The 19,999-nt window shown below is 46.4% G+C and overlaps 1 protein-coding gene across 1 annotated transcript; it reads right to left on the reverse strand.

Annotated features, from left to right (window-relative positions):
- Window positions 1-2,955: 2,955 nt before the first annotated feature.
- On the reverse strand, window positions 2,956-18,844 carry bnip3lb (BCL2 interacting protein 3 like b). Its single transcript, XM_062553917.1, has 6 exons — window positions 18,594-18,844; window positions 12,996-13,290; window positions 10,613-10,685; window positions 8,365-8,468; window positions 7,979-8,128; window positions 2,956-5,609 (listed from the first exon to the last, which is right to left on the reverse strand). The coding sequence occupies exons 1-6, from the start codon at window positions 18,670-18,672 to the stop codon at window positions 5,561-5,563; spliced, it is 750 nt and encodes a 249-aa protein (XP_062409901.1). The 5' UTR covers window positions 18,673-18,844; the 3' UTR covers window positions 2,956-5,560.
- Window positions 18,845-19,999: the final 1,155 nt, after the last annotated feature.

Genomic DNA, 19,999 nt, shown 5'->3' on the forward strand with positions numbered 1-19,999 from the left:
ATAGTGATGATGTAACCAATGACAATAATGTTAATACGCATTTACGAAATAAACAATAATATTAATAGGCATTTGAATAAATAAACGAAGATATGACAATAGCTGACACACAGACTCAAATGATGCTCTCATGCAGTTCTGCAGGTTAGAGACTGGCTGTACACTTCCCCATCGACTGAACCTTCTTGCATGAGGGCACACCTTAAATTTCAAGTCTTGGCCACTAGAGGGCGCCTGGTGGTTCAGCAGCAGCACAGCAGGCCTCCACCATGCAGAGGAGAGTGGAGGTGGGTGGGGAGGGAGTGGTGGGACATGAGCTGAGATGGGGAGAGAGTGTGGGAAAGCAGAGACTGCACTCAAGGGCTAAAATTGATAGAAAACTGTATTCAAAGTGCCGATAGAGCATTACAGGCCATATCAAACAAATAAACAAACAAACAAACGTTTCGGTCCTGTAGCTCGTCCAGCCTGTTCAGAGTGCAGTCTCTACTTTTCTACTACCTGACTGAACCTTCCTCTTGGAGTGACGCACGGCACTGGGCACAACCAAACTATTAGACAAAAGGCGCAGACCCCATCTCTATCTCCGAGAGCGTGTGGGAACCACATAATGAGATAACAGCATCAAGCTGCTGGGCGCTCATGTGTCTGTTTGAAGTCCTTCAAAACTAGAGAAGCTCGGAATCCTCTTCATGTCCGTGTTTTCCATGGGTGTATAGGGGACAAGGGAAGTGTTCAGATGTGACCAAGGAAAACCAAGTCACACACTCACACACATGCACACGCACGCACACACACACAATAGATTGGCACCTGCTGGGGGCCTTCAGGGAAGGTCCCCTCCTGACAATTGATTGATGAACTGTGGGTCAAAGGTCACATTGGTGGGCGTCCAGGAATGAAAACACACTCTGGCATGCACACACACACACACACTCCCATTCATAGTGAACACAAAACACACAGGTGCACAAGAGAAAGTGACTGACACCAGTTAAAGTGTCAGTAAAGTCAGCACACCATAGCATCATAATAGCACTGAGCCCAGACCATGATAGGCTATACCAGTGAATTATCAGAACTGAAGAACAATGTTGTTGGGGATCACTTTCAGACCAATTTAGAGAATGATAAAAAGCTAACAGCCAATCAGAACCCATCACATTTTAGCCATCACATTCATTTTCACGAGGAGAGACTTTTCTATCATTGGTCAGTGTGAACATTTATCGTTATCGTAATCGTTATCATAGTTATCGTTCTTGGTGTGAATGCGTCTTCATTCTGTACTACAAAGTGCACAGCACCTTGCACTTACTCTGCAAATACAAAACAACAAACACAGTCACATATAAATAATATGGGTATGCACACAAATACACACACAAATATAACTTTATATTGGCCCCCACACAAAAATAAAATCACAATCACAAACACAGTCACATTAATAGTACACACACACACACACACACACACACACACACACACACACACACAACCACTGGCATTGACTCAGGGTGCTAACCAGATTGACAAATAAGCACTCTGGGAATAACACACACACACACACACACACACACACACACACACACACACACACACACACCTCTGGGGCCAGTGAGAGGGGCTGTCTCTGCACCCGCTCCAGAAATAGAGCACTGGAGGGACATCAACAAGCGCTGTTGTGTGAGCGCCCGCAGGGGAATGTGGCGGCTGGAATGTGTGTGTGTGTGTGTGTGTGTGTGTGTGTGTGTGTGGCGGCTTCTAGAACGTGCCGTGAGTGAGGGCCAGTCCAGTGCTCAGTGGCCAGCACGGCGCGGCATAGTGAGGGGTAGCTTAGCACCACAGACACACTAGCATGACTTGCATAACTGCAGCCGTTCGTCCGCTCGGACCAGAGAGAGAGTCATGCGCTGCTGCTGCTACAGTTACAGCAACGCAGAGTGCACACACACACACACACACACACACACACACACATACAGACATACAGGCTACAATGCAGTCTAGTCTAACACACACACACAAGTTGCAAGGAAGTCTATAGGCATCCACAGCCACACAGGTTGTAAGTCAGTCATGTCGCACACACACACACACACAAACACACAAACAATGCTGACAAAGCGATTCTGGAGTTTGACGAAAGCCTTCATTACGCAAGCTTCCTGCCACTCGCTCTGCAGCAGGGTGGAGTAATGCTAGGGCATAGGACCAACCCACCTCAGTGTGTGTGTGTGTGTGTGTGTGTGTGTGTGTGTGGAGACTGTGGACCAAGCTGGCTTCCATTTCTCCAGCAGGCCACAAACACAACACACACACACGACTCAGCCTCAGGATCCCACTAAGGCAGGCCACACACACACACGACTCAGCCTCAGGATCCCACACACACACACACACACACACACACACGCACACACACACAAGATCCCACTACAGCAAACCACTTTGGCTGTCATCACACACGCCTTGGGGACAAACACTACCATATGACGTCACGGAACATCATTGACAAGCTGAGAACTACTGCGGCAACTGCCAAACACACACACACACAAAATAGAAAAGCTGCAAGATAGTCCAGTCACACACACATACACACATTACACAGCCACAAACACACAGGCTGCGTTTTGACCTGACAGGAACTGGACTAACCCAGAGTTAACTTTCAGTGAGCCAAATTTCCATTGCCTTAATAATGGACAACAGGCTCTAGAAGAGACCAGGAGCCGGCAGTACACACACACACACACACACACACACACACATATAAATAAATATATTTAGACATAGACATCCATTCCCCTACTGGGGCCTCATGTAGTATGTTATGGGGTTCAGTGAAGTCTTGGTGCTGGGCACGCACGCACGCACGCACGCACACACACACCTGAATCTGAAAACATAGAGAGCCAAATGGACAATCAAACGCAGAAGACCAGTTCATTAGGAGCAGTTTGTTCTTAAATTTTTATTGATAAAATCTGTTCAATTGTCCAATCAGGGATGGAAAAAAATTAAATAAAAAACAAGTACTATATATATTTTTATTTTACAAATCCTGTAAATCCATGTCTGTCTTTGCCCTCCTCCCACTTCATTCCAGCTGCAGATCCATCTAAAACACACCGCTGTTGGTTTCACCTCCGAGCAGTCCTGAGCCACTTCCTCTGTGCGTTCAGTTCGTTCTGAGTAGCTTCTGAGTCTCCAAACACAAGAGGAAAACAAACACACAACAAAAAGAAAAAAAGAAAAAAGAAAAAAAGAAAAACCAACAACAAAAGTCCAAACACTTAACACAACACTCTGAGGAGAATGAAGAAATGCAAAATGCTAAATGCTGTTTTTACACCTTGTTTTCCCGGCAGCCAAGAGAACTCAACCCTGACTGTGTGGCACCAGAAACATCTTGCGCCCAACCCCACCTCTATGCACTACGAGACACTATGATACACTATGATAGCTATATGACCCCTCCACTCATGCACTAGGGGACACTATGTCAGATCTAACACCCATCTAGTAAACCACTATGAGATACTATGATACACTACGATAGCTCTATGCCCCCTCCATTTTCATGCACTTTGAGACACTACGATAGCTCTATGCCCCCTTCACTCATGCACTTTGAGACACTATGATGAGAATAAAAAGCTGCAAGGCTGTACTACACAGGCACAGGGGTCTTCTGCAGGCGATGAAGAGAGAAATAAATGTATGTATCTACGCATTTATCTGGTGCCTAGTTCCAAAGCCATTTGCAGAATCGCCACATGCAAGGACCAGTCTCCCTGGAGCAGCTTAGGGTCCAGTGCTCAAGGGTGCAAGGGTGGCAGTTGGGAATGAAACCCATGATGTTTGTGAGGTCTCAGTTAGGAATGAAACCCATGATGTTCGTGGCTACTGCATGCTACGCTAGGTGGGGAGTGGGGTCCAACAGGTGTTTGTGTGTGTGTGTGTGTGTGTGTGCATGAATGATCCTCAGAGAGAGGGTCATGGGTCAACCGGTGTTTGCATCCTCGCATCACACCACCCACACCAAGTGCATCATGGGAGTGTGGCGTGGGGGGCGGTGGGGTGGGGTGGGGGGAACCTCACACGCAAACAAGGACACAAGCAGAGAAACTCATCTCTGAGCACGTAAACTACCACAACAACAACAAGCAACACAGAGTTCCAACGAGTCAGGAGGTCACTCTGACCGCGTCCTTTTCACCTGGCCATGACCGCACCTGCCTGGCCATGACCGCACCTGTCTGGCCTGGCATGATATGATATGACGATTTAAAAAAAAAAAAAAAAGACAAGCGTGGGTGAATGCCAACTTGAAGCCATCGGGTGCAGTGCCCTAATAACACCACCACTGCCACACACAGCCCACACGGGTCGGCTTGGCGTGCCGTTTCCATGACAACTCACAGAGCAGGCATTTGTTCCCATCATGCATTTCTCTTCTTGTTAAAAGATAAGACAAGGGACATTAGCAAAGAAGGTACTTAGAAACAGTGTAGGGTGAGATGTGTGTGTGTGTGTGTGTGTGTGTGATGTGAGTGTGTCTGCATGTCTGTCTGTGTGCACATGTGTGTGTGTGCGTGTGTGTGTGTCTGTGTGTGTGTGCATGTGTGTGTCTGTGTGTGTGTGTGTGTGTGTGTGTGTGTGCATGTGGGTGTGTCTGTCTGTATATGTGACGGAGGACCAAGCTGGTCTCCATTTCTCATGTCCTCTCAGGCCACTGAATCCTCTACTATGTCCAAACACACAAAAGCTTTCCAAAAGTCACTGCCCTGAACACACACACACACACACAGCAAACAAGCTCTCCAAAACCACTGTTCTGGGCCTTAACTGAAAAACATAACTACATATGAACTGAAACTTAGAGTAACATGCACTTAAAGTCATCTGGAACAAAAATGCATTTTCACATTTCCAGATTTTTGGGGTGAGTTTCCATTCAGGATGCAGGAATAAGTTGTGTGTGAGAGTGTATGTGTGTGTGTGTGTGAGAGAGAGTGAGAGAGAGAGAGAGAGAGTGTGTGTGAGCACATCTTGAACTTGCTTCTCTGCTAACGAGCTGACACGACTGGACAGACACGACTCTCGTCTTCCACAAAGTCACGGCAGGAACTCGAGCCACCGCTCACAGCTATTTGGCTTCCACGGCATCCGTCTTCCTTTCATCTTTCACAGGACGCCCTTCGTCTCCTTCTCAATCAGACCAACAGCCGGGAGAGGGAAAAGAAAACAAAAATGGGGGAAAAAAACGGGCTTCTCTTCTCCAAAAAACATGGCACTTCTCTGGCCTGAACATATATGGCAGGTGGGCCGCAGAGAGGAGGAGAGGAGGAGGGGAGAGGAGGAGGGGAGAGAGGGATGAGGGTCAGGGGGAAAAAAGGGGGGTAAAAAAAGGTGTGTGGGGGGAGAGAGGGAGGGAAGGCGGAGAGAGGGAGGGGCGCTCCTTTGTACAAACTGCAACATTTGACTCCCCTTCCCCAAATCCCCCCCGGCCTCAATGGGCAGGGCCCCAGGCACTTTAGTCAGCTGTCAATCAAAAGGAGCTGGCGGGAGGCGTAGTCAGCCTTTTCCCAATGTACACCCTGCAGAGAGCGAGAGAGAGAGAGAGAGAGAGAGAGAGAGATAGAGAGACAGAGAGGGAGAGAGAGAGAGAGAGAAAAAGAGAGAGAGAGAGATAGAGAGATAGAGAGAGAGAGAGAAAGATGGAGGAGGAGAGAGAGATGGAGAGAGAGGGAGAGAGAGAAATGAGAGAAAATAGATGGAGGGAGAGAGAGAGGAGGAGGAGAGAGAGGGAGAGAGAGAAATGAGAGAAGAAAATAGATGGAGGGAGAGAGAGAGGAGGAGGAGAGAGAGGGAGGGAAGGAAAGATAGAGAGGGAGGAAGAGGAGAAGAAAGAGAGGGACAGGAAATGAGAGACCAAAGAGAAAGATTAGTCATGATGACAATAATAAGAGTGTGTGTGCATATGCACTTGAGCTAGTGTGTGTCTTCCAGTGAGTGTTTATGTGTGTGAATGTATCTGTGCGTGCTTCATATTGAGGGAAGATTGCGCACAGAAAGGCACCAATCCAAAATAGATGACCATGACCTACTGTGCTAATTTATGACCTGACTCACAGTTAGACTCAGTGGCACAGATACCTAGGGTGTGAGTGTGTGTGTGTGTGTGTGTGTGTGTGTGTGTGTGTGTGTGTGTGTGTGTGTGTGTGAGATGCTTGTGAGACACATAAATCTTGCATACACACAACAGGGAGTCTTCAGTTAGATAGGTGCAGACTTTTGTATCCACGGCAACAAGCACACAAGAGGCTTCAGAGAGCCTTTATGTCTGTGTGTGTGTGTGTGTATGCATGTGCTTTCAATCTAAGGGCCAGACTATGTGAGATAAGCAGCAAGGGCCTGTGTGTGTGTGTGTGTGTGTGTGTGTGTGTGTGTGTGTGTGTGTGTGTGTGTGTGTGTGTGTGTGTGTGTGTGTGTGTGTGTGTGTGTGTGTGTGTGTGTGTGTGTGTGTGTGTGTGAATATGTGAATGTATTGTCATCCCAGTTCAAGTTTGGGCTGTTGGAACGATTTTTGGTAGTCTGGTAGTTAAATTGAATATTAAAAAAAAAACCAAATACTAATCGAATGTTGAAATTTCTAATCAATTGTGTGCTTTCAGGGATTTTTTTTTTTGAATGTGCTGTCTATCTAACAAATCTGTGAAAACTAAATGTTTTTGCTACATCTGATTTAAACAGAAAAGTAAAAATGTTGTAATCTGCAGAAAATATATAGGGTGAGGCCCAAATGAAATATCACTCAAACAAAGAGGAGTCTGAGAGCACGATGGCTATCGCTACACCCTGACCAGCTACAGTAGATCTGAGGGAGAGGGGCCGCAGCTGAAACAGGGGAGAATTAGCCTAGCGCCTTTTGGCCTCCTCTATGGCCTGTGCCTCTGAGGCATGCAATTAAGTGGTAGAGGTACAAGCGTTCAGTCAGAAGTCCAATAGTGTGTGTGTGTGTCCATAACCCAGTCTGAGGCCAAGGGGGTATGTATGAGATGAGCAGTGTGTGTGTGTGTGTGTGTGTGTGTGTGTGTGTGTGTGTGTGTGTGTGTGTGTGTGTGTGTGTGTGTGTGTGTGTGTGTGTGTGAATATGTGAATGTATTGTCATCCCAGTTCAAGTTTGGGCTGTTGGAACGATTTTTGGTAGTCTGGTAGTTAAATTGAATATTAAAAAAAAAAACAAATACTAATCGAATGTTGAAATTTCTAATCAATTGTGTGCTTTCAGGGATTTTTTTTTTTTTGAATGTGCTGTCTGTCTAATAAATCTGTGAAAACTAAATGTTTTTGCTACATCTGATTTAAACAGAAAAGTAAAAATGTTGTAATCTGCAGAAAATATATAGGGTGAGGCCCAAATGAAATATCACTCAAACAAAGAGGAGTCTGAGAGCACGATGGCTATCGCTACACCCTGACCAGCTACAGTAGATCTGAGGGAGAGGGGCCGCAGCTGAAACAGGGGAGAATTAGCCTAGCGCCTTTTGGCCTCCTCTATGGCCTGTGCCTCTGAGGCATGCAATTAAGTGGTAGAGGTACAAGCGTTCAGTCAGAAGTCCAATAGTGTGTGTGTGTGTGTGTGTCCATAACCCAGTCTGAGGCCAAGGGGGTATGTATGAGATGAGCAGTGTGTGTGTGTGTGTGTGTGTGTGTGTGTTCCCTATTCTGAGGGGCAGTATGTGGGAGATGAGCAGTGTGTGTGTGTGTGTGTACCCTATTCTGAGGGCCAGTATGTGGGAGATGAGCAGTGTGTGTGTGTGTGTGTACCCTATTCCGAGGGCCAGTATGTGGGAGATGAGCAGTGTGTGTGTGTGTGTGTGTGTGTGTGTCCATACCCTATTCCGAGGGCCAGTATGTGGGAGATGAGCAGTGTGTGTGTGTGTGTGTGTGTGTGTGTCCATACCCTATTCCGAGGGCCAGTATGTGGGAGATGAGCAGTGAGGGGATAAACACTTTGAGGAATTCAGCAGAGAAGATTCCGCCTTTCTTCATCACTCCAGTCTTCCTCATGCTCAACGTCAAGGAGCGCCGCGGGTGACGGAAGTGGAACTCTCTACAGACACACACACACACACACACACACACACACACACACACACACAGAGAAACACATCAGACTTGATAGACACAATAGAATGGAATAGAAAAGCCTCATCCATTCCACATTCCACAGCTGATCCTGATCAAGTGTTGTGTCTCTCACTATTACAACTACACACACACACACACACACACACACACACACACACGCACACACACACACACACACGCACACACTCTTTCTCTTACTTGGGTGGAACGTTTTCTGGTCGACTGGACCAGTCTGCCACCCAATCAGAGTCCTTCATAAGGATGTCCTCCTCACGCTCCCTCTCCAGAATGTCCACCTCCGACTGCAGAGAAAACAACATGATCAGTCAGACACACACACACACACACACACACACACACACACACACACACACACACACACACACACACACACACACACACACACACACACACACACACACACACACACACACACACACACACACACACACACACAATTCCTCTCCAGAATGTTCACCTCCGACTGCAGAGAAAACAGCATCAGAAGCGTACACACACACACACACACACGCACACACACTGTCCTGAATGTCCACCTCCGACTGCAGAAAAAACAACATTAGAAGCGAGCACACGCACACACACACTCACATACCAAACACACCCTCCTGCAGAACAGCCAACCTCAGACACATCCACACATTCCACATCTCCCATGAAACTGCCAGCGATACACAGTTAGGCCAAGATACAGCAGAAAAGTGTGTGTGTGTGTGTGTTTTAGGGTGCCTTCATTCAGCCCAACAATCCACAATTAGGCCAAAACAGCAGAAAAGTGTGCGTGTGTGTGTGTGTGTTAGTGTGTCTTCAGTCTATTCATGCTCATGACGTCATAACTACTGGCTGGCTGGCAAGAACATCCTTCTCTAGCAACAACACCCAGTGAACTAATCAAGGGTCTTGCCAGGACGTCACCAGTTTTACTATACGAAAGTTTGTGCTTTAAGGTGATAATGACATGCCAGATAGTTGTTGTGTGATTTGATGCACTGACCACCAAAGAAATAAGCCAGGGTTATGTTTTATTTATCTAAACTACTTATCAAGCAATCATTTGCTGGCAGGCAGGGTGCACATATTCAGATGAGGACTTTATCACACAATAGAACACGTATATAGCCTATAGTATAGCGACAAACATGCAAACGGTAAACATGTTTGTCACCATTTCTGGCTCGCCAAGTATCCATGGTAGGCACCTGACTGCAAAGTATGACTGAATAGCAGCCCGTCATATCCACAGTTAGGCCAAGACACAGCATAAAAGTGTGTGTGTGTGTGTGTGTGTGTGTGTGTTTGTGTGTGTGTGTGTGTGTGTGCCTTCATTCTACAGCAGCCCAGAACATCTGCTGACTGTGGTGAATACACGTGTTTCAGGCTGCGGTCATCTAACAAGGCCTGCAGTTCAGCAACCTCACAAATGTTATTAAAGAGATCGCGACGTCCTGCCAGATGGATATGACTGTGTGTGTGTGTGTGTGTGTGTGCGTGTGTGTGCTGATGCAAGCAACAGACAGCATATCTTTCTCAAGAGAACAGAAAACATAAACACTATGAAAGCAGAAGCACATTATCATCACATTCCCACCCAAGAGGAACTAAAGCACAGTGATCCACAAGCTGCTAATTACACACTGGAACCATATCCTCCTACACAGTAGAACTGGGAACCACATCCTCCTACACAGTAGAACCGTATCCTCCTACACAGTAGAACATGGAACTGTACCCTCCTACACAGTAGAACATGGAACCGTATCCTCCTACACAGTAGAATATAGAACCCTATCCTCCTACACAGTAGAACATGGAACCGTATCCTCCAACACAGTACAACTACAACTATACCGTCCCAACCAACACTATGTTGTTTACACACACCCTAGCTCTGCCTGTTTTACAAACACTCCAACTATGCCTGTTTTACAAACACTCCAACTATGCCTGTTTAACACTGGAACTGTGTTACACACACTCCAACTATGCCTGTTTAACACTGGAACTGTGTTACACACACTCCAACTATGCCTGTTTAACACTGGAACTGTGTTACACACACTCCAACTATGCCTGCTAAACACTGAAACTCATGGGTTGCCATTGAAACATATACGTGAACACATTAGGCATGTGAATTGAAGGGTCTGTGTGTTGTGCACGTGTGTGTCGGGGTGTATCTGGGAGTGTTTACAATAAGTGTGTGTGTGTGTGAGTAATGAGCGTGATGAACTCTTTGTTTCAAATCATGGCAAACACACAGCAATGTACGTGCTAGTCAACAGAGCTAGTTTGTTTGTGTGTGAATCTGGGTGTGTGTGTGTTTGTGTACTGTATCTGGGTGCTTCTATGTGCCTCTGTGTATGTTTGGGTGTGTGTGTGTGTGTGTGTGTGTGTGTGTGTGTGTGTGTGTTTGTATGTGTCATACCTGACTATCTCTCCTGTTGTCCGCATCAAATATGATCTGGCCTTCGTCCAGGGGAGTGTGGGGCCTTGGAGGACTGAAGAGAGCACACACACACACACACACACACACACACACACACACACACACACACACACACACACACACACACACACACACACACACACACACACACACACACACACACACACACACACACACACACACACACACACACACACACAGTTTGGAATCATTTACGTAAGTCTCAAAACTACACATCAAACACAAAACACACAAGCACACACAGCTAGGAATCACTTCCTTTTTTAAAGCACACTTTGGTCTTTTTGACTCTACTGAGACAGGAGAGTGATGAGTGCCTGCATGCGAGTGGGGAATAGATGGAGTGGGGTCAGGAAATGACCGTGGGCTGGACTCAAACCCGACGGCACTAGGACACCTATGTGGTTCATCCCTCTAGAATGGTAAGGTTCTATCTAATCTGACATTTTTGAGAAGTTGCAACATTATATCTGATGAGGCTTGTTCCACTTATCAAGATAACTCTATGGAGTTCTGAAACTGAGGCTCAATACCTCAGAACTACTAAGAATGCAAATATAACCTTACAATTCCAAGGAATAAACTTGTGCAACAGGCGGCCACCTCAGGAATCAGTCACTGATGTCTTGTGTAACGTGTACACACAGACACACACACACACATACTCAGAGTACGGACAGTACGAACTTTCTACAAAAAATCTACATGCACAAACAAGCAGTTATAATCAAAGGGCACTTAAAGACTACACACAGAAGCTGACGGAAACATATTTAATGTAAATGTATCAGTTACAGAGCATTCACTCAACTCTGGTCACACGATGAGCACTTAGACAAGCAGAATGCATCACTCTGTCTCAGTGTAAATACATACAGTGCTCTTCAGTGTAGTGCATCGTCTATCTACTTATACACACAAAGGTATGTGGTCAAATGTATACCAAAGGATCCCATTCGAATTATCGGATCACAAGTACGTTTTGTTGGCTGTTTACACTTTTCTTTAGTGCTGTTCACTTGAGATCTGATTGCCCGAGACTTATTTTAAAATGAAGAGTAGCTGGGGTCTAAGAAGGATCTGTGGTATAAGAGGGATCTGTGGTCTAAGTTCTGTCCGGCTGGGGTCTAAGAGGGATCTGGGTCTAAGAGGGATCTGTGGTCTAAGTTCTGTCCAGCTGGGGTCTAAGAGGGATCTGTGGCCTACGTTCTGTCCAGAACTACATGGAAGCCAGAACATCTCTGCAGGTCTGATGTTCTGGTCTACACAGGGAGGTGTGTGTGAGGTGTGTGTGAAGTGTGTGAGGTATGTGAGGTGTGTGTGAGAGGTGCTGTTGGCCTTGCAGGTCTACATTTGACACTAAATGACCTTACTGTCCTGTCCTGTAACTGACCCTAGGCAGATGGGTCAGGCCCTTGAGTAGTGGATCTGCCCAGGGTTTCTTCCTATTTCTATTGTAATTCCTATTTGTAATTCTAGGGAATTTGTCCTCACCCCTGTTACTCACTGGCTCTCTCTGAATGTTTAACATCCTGTAAAGCGCCATGAGACATCTGTAATGTTTTGGTGATCTGTAAGTGAAATGAATTTGAAATTGAAATTGAGATGGGTGGTCAATTATCCTGTGTGTGTGTGTGTGTGTGTGTGTGTGTGTGTGTGTGTGTGTGTGTGTGTGTGTGTGTGTGTGTGTGTGTGTGCATTGAGTGAATGTGTGTGATGTGTGTGTGATGTGTGTGTGTGTGTGTGTGTGTGTGTGTGTGTGTGTGTGTGTGTGTGTGTGTGTGTGTGTGTGTGTTTGCTTGTTTGTTTGTGTGGGTGTATGTTTGTGTCCAGTAATGGGTTTCAGGCAGGTGACTCAGACCCAGCTGAGTCTGACTGAAGATAAGGGAAGCACAGATAAAGTGAGGGGTGTGGAGTAACCCACAGTGAGGGCACTCCGTGAGATTTGGAGTGTTCACGGAGATGACGCAAGCAACAGGTGCAAGGGACAACCCGTCAACACTCTTGTGAAACACTTATACACACACACACACACACACACACACACACACACACACACACACACACACACACACACACACACATCCTGTTTGTAGGGGACATGCACTGAGGCCATCTTATTAACACACTTATGTTAACACACACACACACACACACACACACACACACACACACACACACACACACACACACACACATACACACACACACACACACACACACACAGAAACACACAGAGAGAGACACACACACACACAGAAACACACAGAGAGAGACACACAGACACACAGACATGCACAGGCACACGGACACGCACACGCACACACACACACACACACACCTGTCACAGGAGGAGTTGCTGCGGCTGGACTCGTGCTGAGCGTCCAGCAGGATCTTCTCCATGTCCCCGTTGTGGATGGAGGAGGACGACGGCACGTGCTCCAGCCCCCCCACCACCCCATCCTCCTCCTCCTCCACCACCTGCGGCAGCACCGGGCCCGGCACCGCAACAGGCCCTGAGGAGGTGGAGGTGGAGGTGGAGGTGGAGGAGGTGGAGGAGGAGGTGGAGGTGGTGGAGGGAGGAGGAGGGGGGGCGGCACCTCCACTTCTATTCATCTCCAGTTCCACCCATGACCCTGCAGAGGAGAGGAAGAGGAGGAACAGGAGAGGAGGAGAAACAAGAGGTAACGTTAAAGGAGGTAGATGAGGAGGTGAGAGAGAGGAGCAGGGCAAGGAACATTGAAGGAATCAGAGGAGGAAAGAGAGAGGAGGAGAAAGCAGAGGAGGGAGAGGAGGAGGCGATGAAGAGGAATAAGAAGTTTTATAAAATGTCAAGATGACCATATTAGTTTCCATTGATCCTCATATCTAAACATCAATCACATCCAAAGGTCAGTCCTCTAGAGGCCAGATCAGGGCTAGAGAAGATCAAAGTAAACAGTGGGGAGCCATACAGATCCAGAAGAAGCAACAATATTGACTTGAAGCAACACTAAAGCACTTTTCCTCTGTTGCACGCACCCTATTTGTTTATCCACCAAATAACGATGTCCACAGACATGGTAGAGCATGTTGCATGATTTTATGAAAATATGATGTATTGCGACATCAAAGCAAGTCAAATGTATAGTTTCTTAGGTCTCATTGCATCGACCAACAGGTACACTACCCGATCTGGTAAAGTTACATAGTGCGGTAATAGCCGATAAAGGGTCGCGAAGTGAATGCAGAAGTGCCGTTCACCCTGTTACGAGTTGATGAACCACTGCAATGATTTTGGAAACATTATGTTAAGGTACGAAAAACTCTTTAGTGTTGCTTTAAACACACTATACACAATCTCAAACTGACCCCAAATCTTCAACAAAATGATCACTCAAATCTCATTTCAGTAATGTCATGTGTGGGTGGTGAGATATTAATGGAGTAGATCCATTGGATGTTCTGTGCGTACGTGACGGGACGTGACGGCTCCTCAGCAGTGCAGATACATGCCTGGGCAAGAGGAACCTTAGACAGAATTCACCCGGGACAATCATGACTCTTTGGACAGGGATACAGCGCTCTGACTGAGACACAGATAACTGGGCCTTTGACTAGAACATCCCCAGGAGAGAGAGGGAGGGAGAGATTGAGAGAGAGAGAGAGAGAGATAGAGAAAGAGAGAGAGAGAGAGAGAATGTTTTCAGCAATAAGGCTACATGTTGCATCATTATGATTTATATTTTGGGTTGCACCCTGTGCTTAGAAATGCACTATATAAATAAAAATACTTTACTTATCTTTTTCTGAATTCCCACTAAACTTTTTAAAGTATGTATGTGATTGAGTGAGTGACGGAGCCATTTGTTTGCTGCTTTGCAAGCACAGTCATGTCATAAAAGCTCATTTGAACTGAATTGAACTGGAGTGAGAGAGAGAGAGAGAGCGAGAGAGCTAGAGAGAGGGAGATAGAGAGAGAGAGAGGATCCTGACAGTCCTATATGAGATGGCTTTGAGTGTGTGTGTGGGGGGGGGGGGCGGCATTAGTAGGGGGGTAGAGGGGGCATTTGTGTGTGTGTGTGTGTGTGTGTGTGTGTGTGTGTGGGGGGGGGGGGTGATGCCGGTTCTACGTGAGCCAGCCCAGGAACACACACACACACACACACACACACACAAATCTACATGGTCATTAGCCTCACTCTTACTCCTCTCACAGTCACACACCCACAGTCACACAAAGAACAATCTACACACAATCATTAACCATACTCCCTCTCACTCACTCACTCACTCACATGCACACACACACCAGTCCACACTGTCATTACACACACACACACACACACACACACAAACACACAAACACACAAACACCAGCTGTCATCAACTGTGATCTCTATATCTCGCCATGTGATGCAAAAGAACACAAAGCTAGCTTCCTCAGATGCTATCTATAGGCTAGTGGTGAGAGGACAATGAGCTAAGATAAATGGGCTTTTGCCATAGTAGCCTACATATTCTGTCTGAAGTAAAATCATTTTATCCAACTGTACTAGGGTTCTCTAGCCACAGATACACTTGGCTAACGGGGGAACTCATTCTGGCTATAAGATGTGCTAAGATATGTGCAGTAGTAGTCTAACCCTAGCCTAACCTGGTCCAGGGCTATACAGCAGAAAGAGAAGCTGTCTAAAAGAGGGAACAACTTTCTCTTTTGCCATGCACTCTGAAACTTCCTCATCATCCACACACACACACACACACACAGACACACAAACACACATTCACACAGACTATAGGCAGACCGAGTGAGCTTTGCTCTTCTCACGTATTTACTACCAGTGGCATGTCTGGCCATCAGACAGGTGGAACACCGAAATGCATATCTGAGAGTTGTGCAATGACAGTGTGTGTCGTGTGTGTGTGTGTGTGTGTGTGTGTGTGTGTGAGGGAGTCATGACTATCAGCTGGACAGACTCTGCAATCGCTGCAAACCACTGGGAATGGGGCGGAACACTCTGGCCATATTTCACTCTGAAGGCCACACACGGCACAACCCACACACACACACACACTTTCACACATTCTCACTTACATGCAGCGTCATCCACTCAAATTAGACTGTCTTACATTTGATATGTGGTCATGATTATGGTTGCTCATGATCATAAGAGCATGCTCTGAATGTGTGTGTGTGTGTGTGTGTGTGTGTGTGTGTGTGTGTGAGATTTGCCTTTTGGGGAGTATGTGTGTGGGTGGGCTGCCTGTGGAACAAGTGTGTGTGTGTGTGTGGGTGACTACTGAATACCTATGGAGCAATTGTGTGTGAGGATGTCGGTATGTGTGTAGGACTGTATAGGAGTGTGTGTGTGTGTGTGTGTGTGTGTGTGTGTGTCTGTTTGTAGGAGTGTGTGTGTGGTGTGGAGTGAGACAAAGAGGATCCAGAGAGCCCGAGCACATGACTTCCTCTGGCTCAGTAAACACAGTAGTCATGTGACCTCGCCTCAGGCACTCGCTCTGCTGAGGTATGAGCCAGCAGGCATAACTCACACACACACACACACACACACACACACACACACACACACACACACCAGACAGCACACGGAGCGCACGTAGCCTACCACTGCACTGTACTCCCAGTCCTGCACTCTAGGTCCCTTAGGGATTCCCAAACGGTGGTATGTGTAGCGCTATACTGGTAGGCCTACGCAAGCTGCTTCTAGGGGGTGCGCGAGATGAAAAGGGCTATGGCAGAGAGGTGTTGAAAATCTTAAATCTTATGTAATTAATTCATGGATAAATAAATAATCTCGAATCAGGTCATAATTATATGGAAACAAGAAATTAAAGGATAACATTTGTAACCTCTATAGTAGGCCTAGGCTATGTTTTCATTTAAAAAAAAAAAAGGTGGCTTCTTAAACTTGATGTCTGGAATAAGTCAATAGAAGGTGCTACTTTAGAATGGGTCGGGTCGGGTGGTGGGGGTACGGGAACGGGAGCCAAGTCAGGATGTAGAGGCTGGTCGGTGGAGAAAAAGGTTTGGGAACCACTGCTCTAGACTATTCAGTGAGTTGTCCATCCTCTTGTTCACAGCCCTACGTTGGCCTCTGTTCCCACGTAAACAAACAAAGTTGCCATGACGCCACCCTCGCTGAACGTTCTAGCAGCTGGGTCCTGGCAGCTGGCTGGTCAGGTAGGCTAGGCTAGGCTAGGCCTGGGAGATCTACCGAAACCACAACGGCCCCCGACATCACACTTAGCCTACTGGCGGACCTAGCCTGGATGGCTGTCCTAGCTGTCCGGCTGTCACTTCTACCCAGCTTGATTTAATGGGCTTTACTTAGGGATTAGGCTACCACACACACACACAGACTCATAAACAACACCTAACAAGTCTCTGTCCTCACCACAGGGTGGCCTGGAAATCAGTGAACACAGATCACATTAAAAAATAAAACTCATACTATTGGGGCCGTCATCCCATGACATGACATGACATAACATAAAGGCTATGCACTCATAGCCTCATGTGCTGAATATAATGCAATATCCCATAATAGGTTTGGAGAACTCAAGGTAGGAATCTACAGAGTGTAAAAGAGAAAGACAACCTACTCCTCAATGCCAGCCTGGCACTGCCAATCCCACTCCACCCCTCCCTTGTCGTCTAAGTTTTCTGAAAAACGTTCCACTCTCTCCTCACGTCCGAAACGTTCGCGCTCGCTGTGACTGGAAATAAAGACGCGCTCAGGGGTCTACATGTGACTTGGGGCCAGGGCTGCCGTTGTTCTCGCGCCCAAGGGGCTACAGGGGGGGCTCGGGACCTGCGCTGCCCTTGTCCTCGCTATTCTACCGGGACACATCTCTCCAAACCCATACGTAACTCAGGCACGTGCACTCAGACAGCAACACTGTCGCCTTTTGGTAATTGCTGAGACGCTGTTTTAAAACTCTAGAATCAGCGATGCAGGCTACGCAACAGCATGTGGAAATCAAAGTGGGCTATTTAATAGTGTAGCCCAGACCGACTTTAAAACAACATGGGAGTCCACAGCAACCACGAGATAATGAGAGTGGTAATTGCCAGTCAGCTGACTATTTATTGCAAGTCTCTTTGTTGAGCTGCAGGGAAGGCTACACAAACAAGTCAATATTGTCTGTTCCTGGCAAACACAAAGAAGAGAAGACCTAGAGATGTTTACAGAGGCTCAAGTAATTTTACAGAGGTGTAACCGACAACATCAGTAGCCAAAAACCTTTCTCTGAGTTGGACAAGTGTGTCTGAAGATTTAGGGTGATTGCCTGGCATGTCATGGGAGGACGTTTTTCACATGATGATCCAATGACTGCTAACGTCTGAGGCAATCTAGGGCAACAGCTACAACAGCATGTTTGTCTCCGAAACAAAGCGAGTTTATAAATGTCCATTAGGCTTCCTAGCGCAAGCGCTCACACACCACGCGTTCAATTTCCAGCGGTAGTTTTCTGTTTTACTGGCCCAGATGTCTATGTTTGTCCCATGGCGGTATTACACTAAATTATTTTGAACACATCTGCCTAATCTCCATGTTAGAGTTGAGTTCCATCGCCCCTTGTTGACATCAGTTTCTGACCGCCTACTGCGATGCTTCTTGTTGACCTGATAGGCCTCTCAAACCATCAATCAATACAGTGACACTACGTTTCAACCACGTCTGCAGAAAACCTCACAACGTTCATTGGATGATATGCTTGTCGCTTTAAAAACAAACGCTCTTCAGTTCCTAAGTCCCACCCACGAGGCTTCTAAAGGGAGGAAATAGAGTCCATCGAACTGAATTCATTCTCTGTTAGAATATTACATACAGACATTAAAGTGTTAAAAAGCACCTAAACAGTTGACCAAGACTGTCCCAAAACACGTCGCCCGAATGACAACTTTAAAGAAATAAAGATATCGGGTTAAATTTACCGTTTAGTGCAGGGTCCCCGTTGTTACCTGCTGGAGAAGCAGCGTCGGACATCGTGTCTCTGTGTAGGGTGGCTTGCATAAGACTGTCAGTTCAGCACGCACGCACTGTGAGCACACATCGGACGTGCGCGTAATCGCGTAACGATGATTGACCCCCGCTCGCTTGTACTTTGCGGACAGAAGTAAGTGCAGAGACTAAAGCAGCCGAGGCTGATCTTGGAACTGTGGAGGAGACCAAAGATCTTCCTGCAGTGCAATGATTACGTCAGCAGAGGCAGTGCTATGATAACAAAGAGCCCCCGCGTTACGCAACGGAACACAGTTCCTGCGCCGACTCTCTCACGCCAATCATAATACACCAAGTCATCAGAGGCATTCTAGGCAAAAAGTAAACATTTTAACAATACAGTCTGAGATGAAAATTATTGTCACTTTAGTGTACTCGGGCTAAACAAGGTCAATTCAGCCTTTTTTTCAAGAATTTTATGTTCATTTTAATGTTCAAATGCAAACATGTAGGCCTATCCATTTCATAACAAACTGATGTAGGACTAATTGTGGACTGCCTTAGTTTATTTGCGACATGTTAATATGAAAAACAAAATGTGTATCTTCCAGACAGTTCATGGACATCTGTCAACACATCCCCCATCTGACCTACAAATGGAGATAAGGATGATGGGGGTTGTGACGGTCTGACCCGAGGAGTCTATCAGGGTCCTGTGGGTTATTTTTTGTGTTGCGAGACCAACCCGGATCAGTTAAACTCTGAGTAGAGTTCTAAAAGAAGACATATAGGCCTACATGTTGTTCATACAACAACATAGCCATATTCATAGTTTGCTCTTACAGAGTTACTGCTAATATACTGCACATATTTATATCTAATTCAATCACTGTAAACCAAGTGTATACTGTCTACACTGCACTACATGCCCTGTCCTGTCTACACTTTGTGTCCTGTATCACAGCACTTTTCTGCTTTTTAGCACATCTGATTAGGCGCAACTGCATTTTGTTGTCTTTGTACTGGTACTCTGTACAAAGACACAGTTAAATCCAATCTAAAGCAACTTGCACACTGCTCCAACAAACTCCAACCGTTGGGTCAATCGACCGTCTGTGTTTGTTGGATGGAGTCGTTTGAGTTTTACATGCCCATAGGAGCCTTTTGTTTTTTTTACCAGGAGAATGACAGCCATAGGGTGCACATATTAGAAGGTGTAGCATGGTCAGTTAAAGAGGTTGTTCTTTGGCGACAATGTCAACCATTGCAGTTGAGTTGGACTGGAATATGTACATGTATTTATAACTAAATATACAGCATAACTCTACTTGGAGTACCCCCTCTGGTGCACCCTAACCCACTTTCTATCTTGTGACTGGACAAAGACCTGAAGCGAGTA

This window comes from Sardina pilchardus, chromosome 14 (assembly GCF_963854185.1).
Source record: "Sardina pilchardus chromosome 14, fSarPil1.1, whole genome shotgun sequence".
Lineage (NCBI taxonomy): Eukaryota > Metazoa > Chordata > Actinopteri > Clupeiformes > Clupeidae > Sardina > Sardina pilchardus.